This window comes from Xiphophorus couchianus, chromosome 14 (genome assembly GCF_001444195.1).
Source record: "Xiphophorus couchianus chromosome 14, X_couchianus-1.0, whole genome shotgun sequence".
Lineage (NCBI taxonomy): Eukaryota > Metazoa > Chordata > Actinopteri > Cyprinodontiformes > Poeciliidae > Xiphophorus > Xiphophorus couchianus.
In genome coordinates this window covers 25,249,794-25,273,828 of record NC_040241.1, presented here as the reverse complement: position 1 = coordinate 25,273,828, position 24,035 = coordinate 25,249,794, and the positions used below count along the sequence as shown (strand labels likewise).

Genomic DNA, 24,035 nt, shown 5'->3' with positions numbered 1-24,035 from the left:
AGAACCAGAAACATCAACTAGCAGAACAACTCAGAGAAGTTGAGTCTGAAATGAAGAAAAACAAAGAAGAACTTCAATCAGTGGAAACCAAAATAACAGACAGACAAAGCCATGATGACACAGAGTCTTTGTTAAAGGAAAAAGAAAAACTGTTACAGACCCAGTGGAAATTAGATGAGAAAAAGAAAACCATTGAAAGAAAAACACTGAACATAGAGAAAGCTCTGGAACCTATAGAGAACATAAATTAGTGTCCTTAGATTTTACACAGTAACCAACTCAACTAATTAAGTTGAGTAAAAACACAATTTAGTTTTACACATTAGAGAACCAGCAGGTGATAGGGAATTGATACTTTTTACCATTTATTTATTGACATATCTGCTGTTTTTATACTTCTGCAAAATGTGATTTCCTGTTAAAGACGTTTCCAGACAATGTGCCGATGCTTTCAGCTGTCTACAAGGACAGGTGACATCCTGTGTGTATGTCAAACGCAGCTTTCTTAAAGAGTTACCATATATGGAATGCATTTTCCTGTACTTGTTTTTGGTGTTGAATTATCATCATGACGACATGCCTATGCTTAGAAGTGAATAAATATTGAAAGGTTGCAAGACCCTGTTGGAGTTAGCTTGTCTGACTTAGCTAAGTCTGACAAGCTTCTCCCCTTCCTGCAGAAAGACAAGTTTTTGTGTCCTTGTGATTCTTTCAGAGTTTATTTGAAGAATAAACCTAACAGCAGATGTTTAGTAGCTGAAAAGTAAAGTCTAGCCTTCAGGAGATCCTGCTGACTATTCCACAGATGGGACCCATAAGAGAGGAAAAAGCCTCACTGTTTGTTGTGACTCTTGGAAATGATGACAGATCGGTGCTGAAGGACTGGAGGTGTTAAAAGCAGCTCTGTACTGTAAGACCACAGGGCCCATTTCAAAAGCATTTATTCTGAAACATGTCAGTAATTAAAGCTTTAAATTACTACATTTGTACATTTAAGAAAATGCATTAGATTAATAAAACTATGTGTTTATGTGTAATGTTGCTTTTAAATATAAGTGCACAAATATGTCTGACGAGATGTAAGAAATGTTAGAAAACATGATTGTATTAGAAGTTTTGTGGGGAAAAAGGTAATTCTATTCTCATTTCTATGTTTTTTAAATGAAACATTTAGAGATTGGTAGATTTAATCTCCGCAATCATTGTTGAACTCAAAACGTTTCTTTAAAACGTGTCATAAACTCTAAATCCTGAGACATGACTGGCCTTTCCTTCATCTTGTCTCTGATTTGGGTGATTTTACAGAGGACTGCGGCCAACTTGACAGAACTTTAAGTCTCAGAGCAGAAAGCTGATTACTGTGGTTCTTATGTTAAATCAGTCTTTTATGTCCAAAATGTGCTATATTATAATTTTATTTCACAAACTTGTGTTAAAAAGATCTTTGAATTATTACCAAAATAAAATCATCAAAACTATGGTTATTGATTATTTTCTTCCTTTAACATCCTCAGATCTTTATCTTTGGAAATTCATCTGTATGTTGCAACAACTGGAGTCAGAAGTTTACATACACTCATCCTGGGACAGAACGTCATTTTGCTTCTGGGCGTCACACTAATTTATTCAAACTATTGTTTCCAGGTTAAAATGATGAATCTGAATTCAGTGTAGATGAAAAGTAATGATGAGTTTTATACTTATTTTAATGGTTTTATATGCAGATAAATCTGTATAAATTTGACTATTTAGAAAAAGATTACTATTTTCTGTCAGTCATTTCAGAAACATAAATTCATATGTGCTTCTGTAAAGGTTTTGTTAAAAGTCTTTTACCAAACAGAAAATCTTTTGGGTTTCTGATAAATCACTGCAAAAGTTACAACCAACAGAACTGAACACACCTTATTTTATTACATCTAAAAGGAACTGAGTTGTTCATGGACTTTGACCCAGAATCTCATGTTCCTGTTACTTTGAACCTGTTTTACCATAAATGAGTCTCTGCAGAGCGGGTACGTACTGAAACCTTCTAATCCTTCTATCGCTCCATTTTTCACTTTAAGTTATTAATCTAGTCTGAAATATTTTCTCATTGTTCATATCACTGAAAGTCATTTTTAGTCACATTGTTAGATTATGAGTTTATTTTGATTGATAAAAACTCTTGAAATTAAACTGAGGGAAAAACAAATATCATTTGTTTAATGCCTTAACAGATTTAAATGAAAGGATTTTAAAATGACGATTGTAAATTTTAACATTTGTTTTTGGTACCTTACCACTGATTTCATGGTTCAGGTTCTTTTTACGATTGTTGGTTGTTTAACTGAACCTGCTGCAGGTTTGTCTTAATCAAAATGTTGGTGCATGTAAATGAAACTGGATGTTAAATTTTATCTCCTGTATTAAACTACACTTTATTGCTTTTTTAACCCTATTTAGGGCCAGGGCCAAAAAAGTGTACATTTGGGAGGAAAAAAGGGCCTTTTTCTAAAAATTCTGGAGGGCTAACCCTAGGTCGTAGGGTTACGGGGTCAATCTCTAAAAATCCGGTTATCCCTCGTTACCCCTATGACCCCCCCCTACCGATTTTTAAGACCCCCGGTCTCCCCGTCAGAGACCCCCAAACAGGACAAACTTTTCACAAAAATCATGGTTTTTGCTCCCTCGTGGCAACATTCGCTGTAATAACGTGTTTCTGCCACCAGATGGCATCGTTGCCATCTCGGTGTTTCTGTCAATGGGGAAAACTGCCACTTGGGTATTAGACCCGAACTTGCCACATGGGTATTCCATCAATGGGGGTGTTGCCACTTGGGTATTTTTACCCATACAACTGACACTTTGTCACATTTCACTCCATTTGGGCTTGCCAATTGGGTGTTTATGACAATGGGGGCTTGCCACCTGGGTATTCCTGAACATGGGGGGTTGCCACTTGGGTGTTTATGTCAATGGGGGCTTGCCACCTGGGTATTCGTGAACATGGGGCTTGCCACCTGGGTATTCCTGAACATGAGGGCTTGCCACCTGGGTATTCCTGAACATGAGGGCTTGCCACCTGGGTATTCGTGAACATGGGGCTTGCCACTTGGGGGACCAAGGGTTAAGCACCGTCCGAACCTGGGTACCCACACTTGCCAAATGGGGGTATATGACCACGGGGGTGTTGCCACTTGGGGGACCGAGACTTCAGCACCATTCGAACCTGGGTACCCAGACTTGCCACATGGGTGTTTATGTCAATGGGGGCTTGCCACTTGGGGGACCAGGGCAGATCATGGAGCTCATTTACCCAGGGATAGGGCACCCAAGGCCCGCATGGAGGTTGGATGAACCACCCCTTGGACCTCCAGAGAACCAGGGGGACTCATGGAGCTTAAGTACCCAGGAGTGGAGCACCATGGGGCTTGCCACCTGGGTGTTTATGTCAATGGGGGCTTGCCACTTGGGGGACCAAGACTTAAGCACCATTCGAACCTGGGGACCCAGACTTAAGCCAAATGGGTGTTTAGGACTATGGGGGTCTTGCCACTTTGGGGACCCACACTTAAGCACCCTTCGAACCTGGGTACCCCACACTTAAGCACCCCTCCGCGGACTACACCCACCAGTCCGCAGGCCCAGAGTCTCGTGCCCCTGGTAAGGCTCCCTTTGTGGACATGGCTTGCCACTTGGGTGTTTATGACAATGGGAGGGTTGCCACCTGGGTATTCGAGTACATGGGGCTTGCCACCTGGGTATTCGTGAACATGGGGCTTGCCTCTTGGGTGTTTATGACAATGGGAGGGTTGCCACCTGGGTATTCGAGTACATGGGGCTTGCCACCTGGGTGTTTATGTCAATGGGGGCTTGCCACTTGGGGGACCAAGACTTAAGCACCATTGGAACCTGTGTACCCCACACTTAAGCACCCCTACACGGACTACACCCACCAGTGTGCATGGCCCAGAGTCTCGTGCCCCTGGTAAGGCTGCCTTTGTGGACATGGGCTTGCCTCTTGGGTGTTTAGGACAATGGGAGGGTTGCCACCTGGGTATTTGAGTATATGGGGCTTGCCAAATGGGTATTTGGACCTCCAGAGGACCAGGGCAGATCATGGAGCTCATTTACCCAGGGATAGGGCACCCAAAGCCCGCATGGAGGGCAGATGAACCACCCCCATGGACCTCCAGACAACCAGGGGGGACTCATGGAGCTCCTTTACCCAGTGATAGGGCACCATGGGGCTTGCCACCTGGGTGTTTATGTCAATGGGGGCTTGCCACCTGGGTATTCGGGAACATGGGGCTTGCCAAATGGGTATCATAAAGGAGTATGCCCAAATAGCAGTTAAGTGATTGGTGCATTGTCGGTGCCTTTTCTCAGCAGAGATTTCCTTCTGCCTTTCCGGGGCGGCAGTCGAACCACAAATACCGTGCCGTTTGGGCGGACCGACCTTCACTCCCCCGTGGCACAATGGTTAAGAAGCTTGCCTCCCACCCGGCAGAGCCTGGTTCGATACCAGCTTGGGACGCAGAGCTGCAGGACTTGCCATCCGGGTATCATTTTCAATTGCATTGATGCCATATGGGAACCGACATTCACGGGGGCTTTAAGGGGGGGTCCCGTGCATTTATTGGGCCAAAGGTGAGCTCGGGTCATCACACACACTTGGAAGAATAAACGAAACCAGGCACAACCTCCTCTGATGCCCCCCTGCTCTGGGGGGGCTTTGCCAAGGAGTGGAGCACCATAACCCCGCATGGAGGTTGGGAGACAGACACCTTGGACCTCCAGACAACCAGGGGGGACTCATGGAGCTCATTTACCCAGGAATGGAGCACCATAACCCCGCATGGAGGGTGGGAGACAGACCCCCTGGACCTCCAGAGAACCAGGGGGACTCATGGAGCTCAAGTACCCAGGAATGAAGCACCATAACCCCGCATGGAGGGCAGATGAACCACCCCCATGGACCTCCAGAGAACCAGGGGGACTCATGGAGCTCATGTACCCAGGAATGGAGCACCATAACCCCGCATGGAGGCTGGATGAAACAGCCCCTGGACCTCCAGAGAACCAGGGCACATCATGGAGCTCATGTACCCAGGAATGAAGCACCATAACCCCGCATGGAGGGTGGGAGACAGACCCCCTGGACCTCCAGAGAACCAGGGGGGACTCATGGAACTCATTTACCCAGGGCTAGGGCACTGAAAGCCCGCATGGAGGGCAGATGAACCACCCCCATGGACCTCCAGAGAACCAGGGGGACTCATGGAGCTCATGTACCCAGGAATGAAGCACCATAACCCCGCATGGAGGTAGGATGAACCACCCCCATGGACCTCCAGAGAACCAGGGGGACTCATGGAGCTCAAGTACCCAGGAATGGAGCACCATAACCCCGCATGGAGGGTGGGAGACAGACCCCCTGGACCTCCAGAGAACCAGGGCACATCATGGAGCTCATGTACCCAGGAATGGAGCACCATAACCCCGCATGGAGGCTGGATGAAACAGCCCCTGGACCTCCAGAGAACCAGGGCACATCATGGAGCTCATGTACCCAGGAATGGAGCACCATAACCCCGCATGGAGGTAGGATGAACCACCCCCATGGACCTCCACAGTAGTACCCATGAACCACCCCCATGGACCTCCTGACTAGTACCCATGAACCACCAGCACTCAGACACTTAGCACACACAGCTAAGCCACTTTGCCACCAAGGATCACAGGTCAGAATACCCAAGTGGCAGGCCTCCCAATCCCCCACAATGCCCGTGGACCACACTACCCATGAACCACCAGCACTCAGACACTTAGCAGACCCAGCTAACCCACTTTGCCACCAGGGATCACCGGTCGGAACACCCAGGTGGCAGGCCCTCTGAGCTGAAAGTGAAAATCTGACATGATTCTAATCCTAATACAAGAGCTCCATCCAGGGGATTTTGCATGAACTGCATATGCACCCATATGACTCCAAAAGCGCCCAAATGGCCCATTCAAAGGAATACCGAGGTGGCAAACGAGCTCTTGCAGCCACTTAGGCATAGTGGCAGAACACGGCGGTGTCAAAGCCTATGGGAAAATTTTGCCACTTCGGACCGTGGCCCTAACCCAAGTATGTTTTTTTTTTTTTTTGTTATATTCGGTTTTACATCATTTTCTAATGTTTTAACGTTTCATTGTAACTTCAGGAAGCATTTTATATTTCTGTATTTGAAAATCTTAAAGACTTTGGTTTTTGTGTAATTTTGAGTTCTTTACCGTTAATAAATATTTATTTAATATCTTCCTTTAAAGTTTGCATGTTCCTCTATGTCTTAATTTGAAGTGTTTTCTTATTCTCTGTTCAATATTGACATTTTCAATAATTATTTTAAAAATATTTATTTGGAAATAAAAAGCTAGTTATATTTGAAATCAATCATGACAAAATAAACTAAAGGCTGAAGACCACAAGCAATATATAAAACAATATTTATTTACATAGTTGCCATTTCATTTTTGATAGAAATCCTTTAACACTAAATTAATTTAAAACCATACTCTCTGTGCTTTAATATTACATTTACAGGTTGGGTCATAAGCAAAAGATGTTAACTATAAATCATCTCTCCATTATTGCTGTGATTGGCTTCCTGCTCCTCATGTTCACCTGCAAAGGTAATCTTTACACAAATATATAGGAATCTGTTTAAATTTAGTTTGACTGTGACTGTGATATTTATCAGTGTTTCCTCTATGACTCCAGGATTAGAAATGTTTGCTTTAGTCACCACAGGTTGGGAAAAGTCAAGACGGTTAGTTAACAAAGACATTTTTTCTTTTAGGGTTGAAGATTCAACACAATCTGAGTTTCAGTTAGTCAACAAAAATCTGCATGAAATGAGGTAGAGCAGTTCTGTTGACCAAATTACAAACACGTTACCAGCAGTCATTCATGTTTGTTTATATTAATCTTCTTAATCTGCTTAATCTTCTTTATTTAAGGTATTTTATTCAAGTTTGGTGAACAACAAATTGCTGAATAAATACCCACTGGTGTATTTATTTACTCCTTAAGCTATTGCACTCTTGACCATTTGACTCATTCATCTGTCTTGCATTAATTTGACAAATTAGAGATTAGTTCAGTGTTATAATCTTAATCTTTCAAAACAAAATGAACTAAAACCAGCCAGTGTGCTTTTAATCCTCACAGTTTCTAAAACCTGTTAAAGTTGTAAAATCTCTGAATGCAGTAAAACAGAAACTGATGTTAAATCTGGATGGAATAGACAGAAAATAGTTTAATATTAATGTGTGTGTCATCACACACTTTCTGGCTGAATAAGTGCTAATAACCACATACTGTATAATAAAAGTGGTAGTTGTTTACTATTCTAATGATACTTTAATGGGAATAGCTACAACCACTAGAGGGCAGCAAAGTGCCTCCAAAACAAGCATGTAAATCAACACAAGGTGATTTTTGTTATGTTGGTTTTAAGAAAAATTGCCGCTAGATATGAAATTTTTCATCTTTTGTCATTTTCAGGTGAGTCACAGCAGACAGATTCGTCCCAGTCAGTTACAGTGTTGGTCGGTGAGGCCGTGGTTCTGCCGTGTTTCCTGAAACCTCCTAAAGATGCGTCTAAGATGACAGTGGAGTGGGGCAGACCCGACCTGAAACCCAGATTTGTGTTTGTGAGTCTTGAAGGTCAAGAATATACAGCCGACCAAAACGAAGCCTACAGGGGAAGATCGTCAATGTTTCCTGAAAATCTGAAAAATGGAGACGTTTCACTGAAACTCTCTGATGTCAGAATATCTGACAATGGAAGATACAGATGCTACTTACCCAAAGAGAAGAAGGAATATTTTGTTGAGCTTGTTGTTGGTAAGTAAAGAAAATAACTTAAAACATACAGTATACAATTAAAAAGCATATCTTCATGTTAATGTTTACTAAGGAATATTTGCAAAGACATTTTAACTAAAAACTACATCAGTTATCAAAGGTTTTACATCATGTTCCGAAATCAGCAAATTTAAAGATTTTATAGACAAGATTGTTTAATTATCTGATTTTGAATAAAACTCACTGAAAATGTGCGTCACTATGAACTTAAAATAAAAACAATTTAACATTTTAACTCAGATTGTGTATTATAATCTGTAATGTTTGTAATATTTTGAAAGATCTATGCTGAGTGCAGCTGTAAGGTTATCATTACCAAGTTTATTTATAATTGTTGATTCAAGACATAAAAATGATTGAAAAGTATTTTAACATAACAAAAACATTTAGAAGTTTTAAACACTTTTACTGTTACATTTGAAAGCAACATAGAATGAAATAATTGAGTAAATTTTACTTTAAATAAAAATCCCCTTCAAATTAACTTCCTGTTCATCACATACTGACTGTTCATAAATGCTTCACTTACAAAAGAAAAACATGAAGTTTATTCTGCCTCTTCAGTTCAGTTACAGCTTAAATGTAACATTTAGCTGATTTTCACAGATCGACTGTTAAACGATGTGATTCTTTTTCTGTCCTCTGATCATCAGGTTCTGTTTCCTCACCTGGTGTCAGTTTATCTGGACTGGATGTCAGCAGCAGTGGAGTGATGCTGGACTGCAGGGCTGCAGGCTGGTATCCAGAACCTGAGCTGTTCTGGCTGGACGGTGACGGAAACATCATGTCTGCTGGACCTGCAGAGAAAAGCCCAGATCCTGATGGTGTTTACACTGTTAGCAGCAGAGTGACTGTAGAGAAGAGAAACTACAACAACTTTACCTGCAGAGTCCAACAGAGAGACATCAACCAGAGCAGAGAGACACACATTCATGTTCCAGGTAGGAAACTAAAACATTTTGATCAGTAAACAGCTCAGATATTGTTTTTACATGAAACTCTTCATGACTCTGTTTCAGATGGTTTCTTCATTTCTCAGTCTGACTGTAATATTTTTAACATTTTTGCTGGGATTTTGGGCCTCATAATTGTTATTGGAGCTGCTGGGTTTATATGGAAATGGAGGCAAACTGAAATATGTGAGTTAATTATTATTAATGTGTTTTATTGTTCAATGAGATGCCATATTTAAACATATATTCAGGTTTTTAAACAGACCCAGAATAAATAAATGAATTTCTCTGAACTACATATTTTGCTAATCAGAAACTCAACTGATGGAAAAACTTAATTTTATTTATTTAATTTCTTGTTTCTGCAGCAAAGAAGAAGCTAAAAGTTCAAGCGAATGAGGAGGAAAAGCAGCTCATGATAAAAGAAAAAGAGAAATTATCTGAGAAGAAATCAAAGCTTGAGGAGGAGTTAAAATATAGAAATGAGGATCAGAAAATTATTGATCAGCTGATTGGAGCATTAATGGAGACGTCAGAGGAACTGAAGAATCAGAGAAAACAACTCCGTGATCAAAGAGAGAAAACAGAGAAAATGATTGATGAGGATGAGAAGAAATTTAACACAATTATTGATGAAGAAAGAAACCAGACGGAGAACTTGGTAGAGACTAGAGCACGAGGATATTTAAAACTGAAGGGAATCATAGCAGAGAGTCTAGAGAAAATGGAGAAGAGAAAGAAATATCATCAACATGTGGAACTGATGACAGAGAAACTAGTAGAGAAAACATGTAAAGAGGTTAACAGGCTGAAGGAGAGGAAACAGGAAATAGAGAAAAATGTAGAGGAAATTAAAAAACAACTTGATGAAATGAAAACATGAATGTTATTTCACCACTGAGACAGAAACAGATTCAGTTCATTTTTTACATGATGTCAGAAAATATGTCAAGTTTCATCTCAGCAGATTGTCTGATTTTTCATTAAGGTGTTTTTCTGAGTAGAAAATATAAGATAAAGACATTTTCTCAGATACAAAGTTTTCTTTTCATAAAGTTTAGAAACTTTAGGAATTAAACTAGAACATATTATATAAAAAAGGCAAAGCTTGAGAAGTTTTTTTTACTTTTCTTTTATCCTCTAAATTTCTCTGGGTTCAGTTTCAGGACAAAGTGAGAGAATCTAATTTATTTATATCAGCAGATAAATTCAGTTTAATGACCTCTGATGTTTCCATCTATGTTGACCAGTAAAGTTTTCTACTGTAGAAGAAACTACAAAACATTAATTAATGTGCAAGATGTAAAAATTATAGCTACCATTTGCTTTTTTTTTGCTAATATGAAGTTTGTTTTTTCAAGCTTTTTTGTATTTCTTTACCTTTTTTATTTCTATTATCTTTCATGTATTTACCAATGTATTTTTTAAAGTGTGCCATTTTCTTTAAATAGTGATAGAGTCCATCAGGAACATGATCCTCAATTTAACCAAAATAAAAGGCTCAAAAGTTATCATACAGTTGATCTTATTTAAAACAAACTACAAGAATAAATAACTGCGAAAACTTGTGAAAGAACAAAACAATTCATTTGAAATCTCTTAATATTGTCATATATAACCTGATATTTGTAACTGATCGTTGTGATGAAATTATGTTCAAATTAATTTTTAAAATAGTTGTTATATTCTCACAGTTTTCTGTTACAGTGAATAATATATAAACTCAACAATATGAAATACAAGAAATCATGACAAGAAATGAATGCACAGCTGTTTTTATTTGATTCACACCTTTAAAGGTCAATGATTAAAGATTTTATTTAATATGCACTATGAGTTAAAGACAACCTGGTCAAGTTATGGAAAATATAATACATCATATCTAAAATAAAAAAACTTTATTGAGAACCAAAGTTTTAATTATTTAAATCCATTTTGATTCTAAAAGAAATGGATTTGCCAATAAAAGAGAAAAACTATTTAAGTTTATTAACATTTTTATGCTTCCTGACACATTTTGATCATATTTTGCATCTCAGAAGTTCAAGCTGTCGGTTTACTTCCTGTCAGTGATGCGTTTCCTCCTCTGACAGACATGGACTGACGCTGTCTGTGGTTCTGCTCCTGATGGGAAACAAAACAATCAGTCAAGATTTAGTTTGAATCTCAATTTAGAGATTTCTCTTTGTGGAGGATTTATGTTACTGACTGAAGTTTCATATTGATTTATTTTGCCTCTATGCAGTTTTTAAATAAATAAATAATAATATTCTTGAGGTGAACCTGATGCAGAAGCTGCACCTCATCTCTCTGCTGCAGCAGCCGTGTGTATTTTTGATCATAACTTGCACTGATGTACAAAATAAACACAGCAGGTCGTTTTGCTGAAGCCTGTGGTTTTAATTTGAGGTTTTAAATCGAGAAGTTAAAAATTCTCCCCTTCGCTTCACAGATATCTGAAGATAGTTTAATAAACTGCTTTTAAAATTAAACACTGAGACCAAATTACCACAACCTGCACTAAATGTTTAAAGTTGTTAATTTATAGGGTTTAAAACTTACTGAATTAATTTTTAGCTCATAGTTTGAATACATCAAGTTATTGAATGAAATTATGCAGAAGAAAAGCAAAAAGACAAACTGTTGTAGAGGCCAGCATAATTTGCTGATCAGACATGCTGTCAATAAATAACTAACCTGGATATAAATGATTTTATTACCTTTTCTCAGCTTGTAGAGAATCACTCCAGTCACCAGAGACAACAAGACAAATAACACGACTCTGACAGCCGACTCCAGACTGAAGGTTTTGTTCTGCTCACACTGAACAGGAGTTTCTTCAGTTGGTCCTGAAAGTATATTTTAGGTATTAAAATATAAATATGACATCAACATAACGGGAAGTAAAACTTAAGACAAACTGACTAAAAGGAATGACTAACCTGTCACAGCAGGACTCTCTTCACTCAGTGCTGAATATTCCAGCTCAGTTATGAGCCTTTAAAACGTGACACCAACCTGTGAGTGTTCTGTGAACAGCCAGCCGGCTGTCAGGAGATTCTCCGGCTCCAGAGATGCTGCAGCTGTAGTTCCCTTCATCGGCCTTGGAGACGTTTCTGATGGTCATGTAGCTGTTGCTGCTGTAGCAGGTCATGAGATGGAGACCATCTTTATAGAAATCTCTGATGTGATGCAGCTCAGTTTTCTGGTGGATACACCGAAGTGTCACTTCTGATCCTTCTGCTACTGGTTGGACTGGAACCTCCAGGATCACCAGACCAGCTGAAGAATAAATATGGAGATAATTTATTTAAAAAGAAACATAACACATCAGGAGGGCGTTCTTCTGTTCTTTAACAATTTGACAATGACACACATGCACCCACTAAACAATATTTCAACTCATATGCTCCCAGTCCAACACACACACATACACACACCAATCCACCCCTACAAGCCATGCAAAGTCAATTATACATCAGCAAAATGCTATTTTGATGCTGAATGCAGTTTTGATTAATAAAGTCAATCAAACTTCTATGAAGCAAATCAGCTCTGGTGCAAATGATTTATTTGGTATCCCAAAAAAAGACACTCACTTTATATATATATATATATATGTGTGGAAAAATTAAGAGGTCACTTAAATAATCAGTTTCTCTGATTTTACTCTTTATAGGTTTATGTCTGAGTAAAATGAAAATTGTTAATTTACTCTATGAACTACTGACAACATGTGTCTGAAATTCCAAAGATTTTTTATTTTTTGTAGAAAATGAGAAATGGTCAAAATAATGAAGATGCAGCGCTTTCAGACCTCAAATAATGCAAAGAAAACAAGTTTATATTCATTTAGAAACAACAATACTAATGTTTTAACTCCGGAAGAGTTCAGAAATCAATATTTGGTGGAATAATCATATACCTACATATTTCTTTTCTTTTCTTCATACTAAATATTCTTCAATCTAGCTAATTATAGCATCTTGGCAAGACAAAACCATGACTTATTTTTATAAGATGAATTGAAGGAAATCTGGTTTTATTGTCTGTTTTTAAATCCAAAACAAAATGTACAGTGCATTCAAAGGTAAAATATAAAAGAGTATTTTGAGGTTACTCTACTCTCTGTATAAATTTCCAGTTATTAGTTTAGTATGAATAGATTTCATGTTCTTTTCTAATCTGAACCCTTTTCTGAATTATTGACCTGTAATAGAGACGCTGAGGGTCCGGCTCGTCTCCCCCAGGTCGTTTTCACACCAGTACTCTCCACTGTGTTTTTCCAAGGCCGGTTTGATGGTGCAGGATGGAGCTGGGGAGCTGCAGGGGTCTGAAGAGTTTGTTGGTCTGGATTTGTGAAACTCCCTCATTACTCTCCAGACATTTGCATCTTCCATCAGTTCACACTGGACAGTAATGGACTCATACTCAAAGAACTGAAGTCTCCTTGGAAAAATATCCGGGAAAGATGCATCTGAGTGGAAAACAAAGGGAAAAGCATGTGTTACAGAAAAAATAAGAGCACTGGTAAACACTAACTCATATGAAACAATTGAACTGATCAGATTTGAAATTTTCTTTTTCAATAAGTTAAACTAAACGCAGCTTAAATGTCACTTTTTGTAAAAACCTGTTTGTGATGCTCAACAACTCACCAGCGTTTTCAGCCGGTTCAGTTTGTTCAGTCAGCAGAACAAACATGTTCATCACTGCAAACACATTAAAATGAGATGAATATCTGATATGAACTGAGACAGAAGCTGCTTATTAAATGTTGTACTTACAGAAGCAGACAGATGTAACCTCCATGACGCTCAGCGTTACTGGAGTGAAGTTCTTCACACCGACTCATAATGATCACGTCGGTCAGCACTTCCTCTTCCTGTCTGGTTTATTTCAGGGCTTATTAAAACTGCAGGCTGAATTTGTATTTCTAGAAATAACAGAGCAGCCCACTGACTCTGTGCTGCACCTTTTAAAACACTTACAGCTCTGCACACCGTCAGTAAAGTGCAGCAGAAATCAGCTGTTGCTCCACAGACGTTTGCATGAAATGACTGACTGTCTTCCTCTCTGCAGCCAGTTTCAGTCGGGCTCTGCTCTGCTTGGTGAACAGCTAATACACGACCATGCAAAAATAGTCTCTTTTCTTATTTAAAATAAAAAGAAAATCAATACTATTGATCATCGTTCACGTCTGTCTGAGGTTTTATGAATACATTTCTAAACACAGCATGTAATATGTGGAGAACAGCAGCAGATGCAGGAAGTTGAACCAGTCATGATGGAGGAAAAGGCCTGCAGCAGGGGGAGACCAGAGTCTCATACTCAGTCTCTGGAGTAAATACCAAGAGTTTCAAAAACCATGGCAGTCACCATGGCAACATGCATCACATTTAGTCTGTGACATCATTAAAATGACCAATTAACACATAAAATATGGAGTGGAGTCAAATTTTATTATAATCCTGTTTCTTTAGAGATTTGCACATTTTAGGAGATACTTTCAAGAGATGTATTTTTTCTTCATTTGGAGGAGTTCATTGAACTATCACTTCCGGACCCAACTGCTCCAGTGTTATTGCACCACACCTCATTTTACAGTCATTTTATCTGAGACTTTTGCCCCCTGCAGTTTATAAAGAACAAAGGAGACGATGCATTCAGGAAGGTAATCTTATTTTTCTCCAATGTAAATTCTTCTACTTTACTTCCTAATGTGTTAAACTTTGTTTTCTTCTATCACTTTTTTATCTCCAGGATGATTCTCGCGCCTCAAAGTTTATCTCTAAAACCTTCGATCAAAGCGTTTGTGTTTGCTGAACTCATGTTTGGTTTCCTTCTCCTGGGATTCACCTGCAAAGGTAACTTACTAAGAAACACTGGCGACGATTCTGCAGACAGAAAGATACATTAGTTACTGTTCGCTGCCAAATGAAGAGCTGAGTTCATTTATGTATTATAAAGAAATGAGACGTTTGGTAGTAAAAATCTCTGAGACAAGTTATAAAGCTTTACATGTTGTAATAAAATCTAATAGTTTCTGTTTTCCTTTCCAGGATGAGTCTCTGGAGACGAAGCGTCCTCGGCTCGTTGCAGCGATGGCCGGTGATGACGTGGTTTTACCGTGTCACCTGGGAGTTACTGTGAACCCCGACGAGTTGGTGGTGGAATGGGGGAGACTGGACCTCAACCCCAGATTTGTGTTTATGTGGTTTGAAGGGAGTGAAAATGTAAATGAGAAAAACATCGCATACAAGGGAAGAACGTCTGTGTTCACAGACAGACTGAGAGACGGAGACGTTTCATTGAGGCTGACGGCTGTAAAACACTCTGACAACGGCAGATTCAGATGCTACAATCCAAAAGAGATTCAAGAATATTCTGTTGACCTGCTTGTTGGTGAGAAAACACAGATCAGTAAATTCAAAAACTATTTTCTTTTCTTTTTTCTTTCTTTGCTTGGGGATGTGGCCAACAATGTGCTGAGCTTTTCTAGCATCTGTTTTTAAAGTAACAGTAGCAATACTTCTAAATAGTTTTAACTAAGTAAAAGTAAAAATTACTCAAGAGTAAAAAAGTATTTTGTAAAAATCTTACTCAAGTACTGAGTGACAGATCGTAAATCCGATTTAATATTTCTACATGATGTAATCAGAATAAATATAATGTTACATTCAAAGTTTGATCTATTAAAAACTAAAACAAAACTAATGTAAGATAACAGATTCAGGAAAAAGAAACACTTTTCAAATATATATTTTGTTCACAATTAAACGTAAAAAAATTATATTTACAGTAGTTAATGTGTATATGTTAGAATAGGGTAACATATATTTAGTGTATTGTGTCTTATTGATCTTCAAATAATTAACTCTGTTAAACTGTTCATGATTTATTTACACATGTAAAATGTGTCAGTTTATATTCTGCCTCCTGCTGGCCTAAAGTGGTACCTACAGCATGTTTACTTTTATTATTGTATCCTCACACAAGGGCTGTTTTTGCTAAAATGACAGAAAGAGATTAATTTAAACACGGCTAAATGTAAAGAGACGGGAATTTAAAAAACTATGAGTCATAATTAGTCTGTTTTTCCCACATTTGGATTTACTTTAGGTTAAATTGGTTTTCATGCATATTCCTATAAACTATCATCCTGCAAAGCATAAAGAAATAATCTGACATCTCTGTCCTCTGATCATCAGGTTCTGTTTCCTCACCTGGTGTCAGTTTATCTGGACTGGATGTCAGCAGCAGTGGAGTGATGCTGGACTGCAGGGCTGCAGGCTGGTATCCAGAACCTGAGCTGTTCTGGCTGGACGGAGACGGAAACATCATGTCTGCTGGACCTGCAGAGAAAAGCCCAGATCCTGATGGTGTTTACACTGTTAGCAGCAGAGTGACTGTAGAGAAGAGAAACTACAACAACTTTACCTGCAGAGTCCAACAGAGAGACATCAACCAGAGCAGAGAGACACACATTCATGTTCCAGGTTGGAAACTAAAACATTTTGATCAGTAAACAGCTCAGATATTGTTTTTACATGAAACTCTTCATGACTCTGTTTCAGATGGTTTCTTCATTCCTGAGCCTGACTGTAGCGTTTCTATCGGCTCTATGGTGATTCTGCTTTTCACACTTTTTATTGGAGCTGCTGCTTTTATATGGAAATGGAGGCAAACTGAAATATGTGAGTTAATTATTATTGTGTTTTATTGTTCAATGAGATGCCATATTTAACCATCTATTCAGGTTTTTAAACAGACCCAGAATAAATAAATAAATTTCTCTGAAGTACATATTTTGCTAATCAGAAACTCAACTGATGGAAAAACTTAATTTTATTTATTTAATTTCTTGTTTCTGCAGCAAAGAAGAATCTAAAAGTTCAAGCGAATGAGGAGGAAAAGCAGCTCATGATAAAAGAAAAAGAGAAATTATCTGAGAAGAAATCAAAGCTTGAGGAGGAGTTAAAATATAGAAATGAGGATCAGAAAATTATTGATCAGCTGATTGGAGCATTAATGGAGACGTCAGAGGAACTGAAGAATCAGAGAAAACAACTCCGTGATCAAAGAGAGAAAACAGAGAAAATGATTGATGAGGATGAGAAGAAATTTAACACAATTATTGATGAAGAAAGAAACCAGACGGAGAACTTGGTAGAGACTAGAGCACGAGGATATTTAAAACTGAAGGGAATCATAGCAGAGAGTCTAGAGAAAATGGAGAAGAGAAAGAAAGATCATCAACATGTGGAACTGATGACAGAGAAACTAGTAGAGAAAACATGTAAAGAGGTTAACAGGCTGAAGGAGAGGAAACAGGAAATAGAGAAAAATGTAGAGGAAATTAAAAAACAACTTGATGAAATGAAAACATGAATGTTATTTCACCACTGAGACAGAAACAGATTCAGTTCATTTGTTTTTACATGATGTGAGGAAATAAAATTATCAGGTTTCAGTTCATTGGATTCGGTGGAAACTTTCAGACGTTTTTCTGATTCAGGGCAAAAAACATTTTGAAGAAATAAATCAGCAGAAAAGTTTAAACTCAGCAGTCATTTGATTTTTACATGTAAGGATTGTTTTAAAAATGTCCTGGATGTGATTCATTAAATTAACTCCAACCAGGAACAAATATGGACTTTATAACTGTAACATAAATATCTGAAAACAGATATTTATCTGTTTTCAGATATTTATGTTTATTCTGAGGATTTATCTTCATCCTGACATTTGATTCAGTCTCTTTTTTATCAGGACACAGAATAAGACATGTTTGCTTTTTGTTTTAGTGCTTAAAACAAAATGTTTTGTCACTTTTTTGTATTTATTTAACTTTTCTTTAAATCTGGTCATTTCCCTTAATGCCTCTCAGAATGAACATCAAAATATCCAGTAACAAGGAGACTTTCTGTTGATTGTTTTACAGCAAATGTTTGTATCTGTGTTTTATTCTCATGTGTTTTAATCTGTGTTTTATAAATATTGCACAGTACTTTGGAGCAGTTGTTCACTTTGACTTAAAAAAGGGGAATTAATTTAATCACTACGAATATTGACAATTTATTTAGATAATTTGGTACGCATAACAGTTTGAAGTATCTGTGAAAAAAAAACAAATGCATGAAAATGGAATTAAATGATGTATAAAGCTAAACATGCGTCTGTTTTGTCCGAAAATACATCAGAGCAGTTCAATCTGTTAACAGCAGACAGAAAAATCAAAACCTTTGTTTTCTGAAATATTTAAACTAAAAGTCTTTCAGTTTTCAAACAATGAAATTTGTAAAAAGCTAAAGTTAAAGAAACAAAAATTATCCACATCCAGGCTGCATTTAACACGCAAATATCAGCTAAACTAATCCAGGGAAATATATATTTTTTTAATTAATGAAGAACAAATACTTTACTGAGCTAAATAATTTTGCTCTTTTAGTGCAGGAAAAAGAAGCATTAAGAAATTATCAAAAACCATTAATAGTCAAACATTTTCGTCACTGAATTGATGTTAGCAGAGTGTAATAATATTTCACTTTTTTTTACTTTATTTTCCCCTTGTGAAAAGTTTTTGACCATAAGTTGTATCTGTAAATTTAATAATGTGAATTTAATAATGTGAGATTAATTAATGTGAGTTTAATTAATGTGAGTTTCACAGAATCGACTGGTATCTTCATGGATCAGTTCATCGTTTCCTCCTCTGACAGACGGACTGCTGCTGTCCGCCGTCCTCTCTGCCTCTGATGAGACACAATGAAGGTCAAATTATGTTCATGTCTGTTTCCTCTCATTCAGTCTCAAAATTAGAAATGAAAACTCATCAGGCAGCAGCAGCAGCAGCAGCAGCAGCAGCAGCTATGCTTTTTGTACTATTTCCAGACATGATTTTCACAGTTACCTAAATAAACACTGAGGACCAAATTACTGTGGTTTTATTGTTCAACCTGAGAAGGTAAAAATATTCCCCTCTAAACTTCACAGACACAAAACTAATTATAAAACTGAACAAAATGTCAAAGCAAATGAGATCAATCAGTTTATGATGTTCAAAAGATATTGACTCAATATTTTGTCCATAGACTCAATAAATGGCAGGAAATTAAAAAACAGACAGAAAAACCTTCCAGCTGTTTGTCATAAAGATTCTTTATGATGCAATAATTTCCTGTAAAACCATCAAAATGTTTCACTGCATCGACTTTTGACTCATTCCTGAAAGCTTCATATTTCTTCAGACTTTAATAATTTACCTCTGAGACAAAATGTATCATTTCTATAACAATTGTTACAAATTTTGAAATAGTTAATTTACAGTAATATCTGTTTTAGTTCCTTTAGAATCTTAAGTGTTTTAAGATTAAACTAAATACAAAGTTATGCTTATTAAATAAAACGTCCTTAATCTATTTGGAAAAACTTTCAGATATTGAAGTATTAAGTGCATCTTGATCAAATTTAGATAAGTTGGCCTAAAATGAAATATTATTTTTTATCAAACTGAAAGCATCAAACAGTTTCATCATAAAACATAAAAGGAGCAAAACAATTTTCAAATAAGGAATTTAATTATCAGTCAAACCTCCGATCTAAACCAACCGGAGCCTGGCCCGTCTGTTTCAGTCCTGATCTCAACCAGGCTCTAATATTAATCACAAAAATATTTCACAGCATAAAGCAGGATAAAATAAAATAAAATTAAATATCCTAAAATAAAACAACTGTGTCCGACTCTATCACTGGTTTGATAAGCTAAAACATTTTCATTGTGCAAAGAAAGGAGATAAAAGGAACAAACACTTTGTCTAAGAATTGTGTTATAATCAGAATATTGTTGCATATTCATACACAATGTTTAGTTTATAGGAGTCCAGTAACAATATAATGGTGTTAAAAAGAAAAGCTATGAAGTAGAGAGTTTTTTACAGCAGCGACTTCAAACCACATTAACTTTATTAATTATAGTCCATTAAATAATGTTGTCAGTACAGAAATAAATGATTAATTATGAAGCATCTTACTGGTATGTTGTTTTCTCTTGTAGTGAATCAGAGCGATCACCGCTGACATCAAGGCCACAAGTAGAAATTTTGCTGCAGTCTGAAGAATGAAGGTTTCACACCGTTTGGACCGAACCAAATGACTCGGTCCAAACGACCCGTTTCTTTCAGACGGGCCTGAAAGAAACATTTCAAATGTTAGAAGACAAACAGATACAAACAAAGACAGACTGACCTGTTACAGCAGGACTCTCTTCACTCAGTGCTGAATATTCCAGCTCAGTTATGAGCCTTTAAAACGTGACACCAACCTGTGAGTGTTCTGTGAACAGCCAGCCGGCTGTCAGGAGATTCTCCGGCTCCAGAGATGCTGCAGCTGTAGTTCCCTTCATCGGCCTTAGAGACGTTTCTGATGGTCATGTTGCTGCTGTAGCAGGTCATGAGATGGAGACCATCTTTATAGAAATCGCTGATGTGATGCAGCTCAGTTTTCTGGTGGATACACCAAAGTGTCAGGTCTGATCCTTCTGCTACTGGTTGGACTGGAACCTCCAGGATCACCAGACCAGCTGAGAAGAATGAATATTCACAGAGAGCACATAATTTATTAAAAATGTACTTAATTAGAATTTAATGTACTTTATTTTTAGCCTAATTGTTGCAGGTGAAGGTTAAAGTGGTTTTTTTTTTAAATACCACAATGACATAATTTGTTCTTTTACTTTTTATTCTGTTTTCTACAAATTAATTTCAAGCCATACCTGTAATAGAAATATTAATAGAATTGGTCATTTCTCCTTCTTTATTTTCACACCAGTACTCTCCGCTGTACACTTCAAAGGCCGGATCCAGAGTGCAGGAAGGTTCTGCTGAGCTGCAGGGGTCCAAAGAATTTGTTCCTCTGTTTTGGTTGAATTTCCTCATTACTCTCCAGCCACTGACTCCATCTAAACACTCACATTGTACAGTTACAATCTCATACTCAAAGAACTGAAGTCTTTCTGGGAAAATGTAAGGAAAACCTGAATCAGAGCAGAAGAGAAGAAGAAAAGGATTGTTGAGTGGAAATAAATCAAAATTTAAAAAACAATAAAGTAGTTGTAGTTCTTTAAAAATATCAAATTAAGTTCATCTTTAGGGATTAAAATCAAACGATGTAACATAAATATTGGAACAATGATCAGTTTAATACTCACCAGTTTTCTGTTCAGTTTGTGAAATCAGCAGGAGAAACAAGTTGATCCCTGAAAAGAGACAAACATGCAGGATGAGAACGGACTGGCAGCTCGGTTACATGAACTGGTACTTACAGAACGATGGAGCCTCCATGACTGATGCCTGATGCCGACTGAACTGTTCAACACCGACACTGTCTGGGTCATACGGGTCAGAACTTCCTCTTCCTGTCTACGTTGTTTCTGGGGCTGAATGAAGCTGCAGGCTGAAGTTGAAGTTCTAGAAATAAATGCAGAGACACAAACTGACACATTTCTAAAAACACAGACTGGACTGATGGAGGTTTGATGCACCTGACGCTGATCGGAGTTATTTTAGATGATCTGTTTTCTAATTCAGAGTCTCTGACTGAAAGCTGCTCCTTTTACAGCTCAAACCTGCACACAGTATTTGACTATTTAGTTGTTCAACAATCAATTTTCAAACATAAAATATGTGAAATATGGTGAATTTTCTGCTAAATCACTTAAATAAAAAAATGAGCGCCAACAAAATCTGATTTAGTAAATAAAAAAAACAACCAATGAATAAATAATAAATTAGAGCATTCTTCTTTTACACACAGGCTGTGTGGTGCAAAGTGAACAAAGCTTGTTTGACCATGGAGAAGGAGATGATTGTGAACGTTGGAGAGAAAATATTTCCCTCTGATTATTGAAACTGAGCTGTGGAAAGTTTGTGCAGCACAAAATGTTTGCAGATCAGTCATGACTGCATCACACAGTGATGCTGCTGCTGCTTCCTCCTCCTGAAGCGATGAAAATCTCTGAACCGCCATCATCTGCTCATCGCTAGCAATGCTTTCTAACTGCAACGTTTCTTACTGCAAGACAAAACAGTGCAAGGGAGCACAGCAACATAAAAGACAATCACATCATCAATGAGCAATAAATATAAGTTAAGCACATTGTTAGTTTGTGTCTGTAGAGTTTATAGCAGCTTCATTAGTAGCTAAAACTCCTTTTTCATTCATTCTCCAGACTCCAGCAATGATTGTGGCTTTTTGCTCTCATTCTAGAGGTTGAGGGACATTATGTAGAGTAAAAATGTAGCATAAAAAAATAGCACCAATGTGGTTAGAAAGGAGTTAAAAGGTTTATTATGAGAAACTTTAGAGAAATTATGAGAGGATGTGCAACTCAAACCAATAAACAGTCAATACCTTTCAAAGTTTTCTAAGTGAAGTCAAATGGAACTACTCACAAAGTCCAACCAAGTTTTCACAGCAGAGCATTAAGGTCCAGCTGCTTTCTTCTTCTTCTTCTTGTTTTTAATGGGGTTGGCAAGCAACTTAATGGTGTGCATTACCGCCACCTACTGGTATGGAGTGTGGATCAGGACGCAACTTAAAAAAAAAGAAAACCACTAAATCCTTTCTATCAGTTTAGTTTTCTTAAGAAATTTTATGAAATAACATAAATATTCAGAGGAAGAGGAATATCTCAAAATATCTGGAATTTTTAACTGTAACTTATTCTTTAGAAGCCTATATTCTAATTTCCTTCTCTCCTCGGATTACTTTGGACATAACAATAAAACATGTTCTACTGTCTCTTCTTGAAGACAAAGATCACAATTACCTGATGGATGTTTCCCCATTTTAAATAGTGTACTGTTTAAACCTGTATGACCAAACCGTAATCTGGATATAATGTTTTCTTCTTTTCTACTTCTTTCTGTTGCCCTCATTGCACCAACTGTCCTTTGAATACAATAAAGCCATCTACCAGTTCTTTCTTCTTCCCACTGCTTCTGCCATCTTTCCTTAAGGAGAAGGATCATCCAAATGTAAAATTCAGCATTTAAAAATGAAAAAGTGAATCTTACTTTTGAGGAAAACTCATGTAAATATGTGATATTTATAGTGTTTTCTGATTGATTTTCACCTTTCAAAGCGTGATGGTTTCTTTTCTCCGGATCCCATACATTCCAGCAGCTGCTTCTGGGTTCTCCCACTGACACGTAGCAAAAAAAATACTTTTATTAGTCATTGTCAGTTACACAAGAGCCTCAGATGTAGTTCACAACTTCAATAACCTTACATTAACTCTTCTGTGACCCTGGTTATTTTGTTTGTTTAACTTTAACTGGGTTGATCCAAGATACATTAGACATGGTCAGGGTACATATAAGAGACCATAGATACACCCTCCCATCAAACTTCAATATGACAGGTTATGAATATGAACATGAATAATTAGGAGTATGACGGGGAGGGGGGAGGGACTTATATGTTAATGAATGTGACACCTCTTCCCGCTATGGGTCGTAGTGCTTGATGTCATGAGATAGAGTGGATGTTATTGGCTTATTGTAATTCTTTATCACAGCTCTGTACTGTTGGTGAGTCTGAAAGGCTGCTGTTCTTTAGTGGTCTAGACTTCCTCTCCCCCCAATACTTTGCACTTGGTCTGAAAGACACCTTTCTCCTCCTGCTCTTTGGTGGGATAATCAGACTTGCCACCTCAGCTGTCTTCTGCTCTTTGAGTGGTCAACCCAACCTGCTTCCTCTCCCCCCATCAAATTCTTTCTCCTGTCTTTGTATTCAGCTTGAAACACACCTCTCTTTGCTCATCCTATGACTCGTCTCCTCAGCATTAATTGTTTGTCCTGTTCTTCTGGGGTTCTGAGAGACACCCCCTACCTAGCTACAATTGTTTTTACCTATCTCCTTTTACCAAGGTGTTGAGGGGATCCGTTTTGGTGGCCTTAGGATCTCATCTCTGCTTTTTGCGGATGATGTGGTCCTATTGGCTTCATCGGGTCGTGATCTGCAGCTCTCGCTGGAGCGGTTCGCAGCCAAGTGTGAAGCGACCGGGATGAGGATCAGTGCCTCCAAATCCGAGGCCATGGTCTTGAGCCAGAAAAGGGTAGAGTGCCTTCTCCGGGTCAGGGGGGATGTCCTGCCCCAAGTGGAGGAGTTCAAGTATCTTGGGA

General features: G+C 38.0%; 4 protein-coding genes across 8 annotated transcripts; 2 read left to right on the top strand and 2 right to left on the bottom strand.

Moving 5' to 3' along the window:
- The first annotated feature begins 1,967 nt into the window (after positions 1–1,967).
- LOC114157326 (butyrophilin subfamily 2 member A1-like) lies at positions 1,968–17,893 on the top strand. Of its 2 annotated transcripts, XM_028038212.1 has the most exons (7): positions 1,968–2,015; positions 6,572–6,660; positions 7,535–7,876; positions 8,551–8,838; positions 8,917–9,036; positions 9,219–9,780; positions 17,292–17,893. In XM_028038212.1, exons 2-6 carry the CDS (start codon positions 6,591–6,593, stop codon positions 9,731–9,733), a joined length of 1,335 nt encoding a protein of 444 aa, XP_027894013.1. In that variant the 5' UTR covers positions 1,968–2,015; positions 6,572–6,590; the 3' UTR covers positions 9,734–9,780; positions 17,292–17,893. The 2 variants fall into 2 exon arrangements, with proteins under 2 accessions (XP_027894013.1, XP_027894012.1); XM_028038211.1 differs by lacking the exon at positions 17,292–17,893 and having other exon boundaries at positions 9,219–10,605.
- LOC114157329 (low affinity immunoglobulin gamma Fc region receptor III-like) lies at positions 9,977–14,411 on the bottom strand. Of its 2 annotated transcripts, none has more exons than XM_028038217.1 (6): positions 13,638–14,411; positions 13,509–13,562; positions 13,061–13,327; positions 11,869–12,132; positions 11,571–11,699; positions 9,977–10,974 (listed from the first exon to the last, which is right to left on the bottom strand). In XM_028038217.1, the coding sequence occupies exons 1-6, from the start codon at positions 13,660–13,662 to the stop codon at positions 10,907–10,909; spliced, it is 807 nt and encodes a 268-aa protein (XP_027894018.1). In that variant the 5' UTR covers positions 13,663–14,411; the 3' UTR covers positions 9,977–10,906. The 2 variants fall into 2 exon arrangements, with proteins under 2 accessions (XP_027894018.1, XP_027894017.1); XM_028038216.1 differs by having other exon boundaries at positions 11,548–11,699; positions 13,638–13,749.
- Positions 14,469–19,993, top strand: LOC114157325 (butyrophilin subfamily 1 member A1-like). 2 transcript variants are annotated; one of them, XM_028038210.1, is made up of 6 exons: positions 14,469–14,524; positions 14,614–14,718; positions 14,915–15,255; positions 16,062–16,349; positions 16,428–16,547; positions 19,907–19,993. In XM_028038210.1, the coding sequence occupies exons 1-6, from the start codon at positions 14,511–14,513 to the stop codon at positions 19,927–19,929; spliced, it is 891 nt and encodes a 296-aa protein (XP_027894011.1). In that variant the 5' UTR covers positions 14,469–14,510; the 3' UTR covers positions 19,930–19,993. The 2 variants fall into 2 exon arrangements, with proteins under 2 accessions (XP_027894011.1, XP_027894010.1); XM_028038209.1 differs by lacking the exon at positions 19,907–19,993 and adding an exon at positions 16,727–17,893.
- LOC114157328 (uncharacterized) lies at positions 17,916–22,451 on the bottom strand. 2 transcript variants are annotated; one of them, XM_028038214.1, is made up of 7 exons: positions 22,302–22,451; positions 21,173–21,317; positions 21,059–21,106; positions 20,624–20,884; positions 20,174–20,431; positions 19,884–20,039; positions 17,916–18,605 (listed from the first exon to the last, which is right to left on the bottom strand). In XM_028038214.1, exons 2-7 carry the CDS (start codon positions 21,189–21,191, stop codon positions 18,502–18,504), a joined length of 846 nt encoding a protein of 281 aa, XP_027894015.1. In that variant the 5' UTR covers positions 21,192–21,317; positions 22,302–22,451; the 3' UTR covers positions 17,916–18,501. The 2 variants fall into 2 exon arrangements, with proteins under 2 accessions (XP_027894015.1, XP_027894014.1); XM_028038213.1 differs by having other exon boundaries at positions 21,173–21,921; positions 22,302–22,436.
- Positions 22,452–24,035: the final 1,584 nt, after the last annotated feature.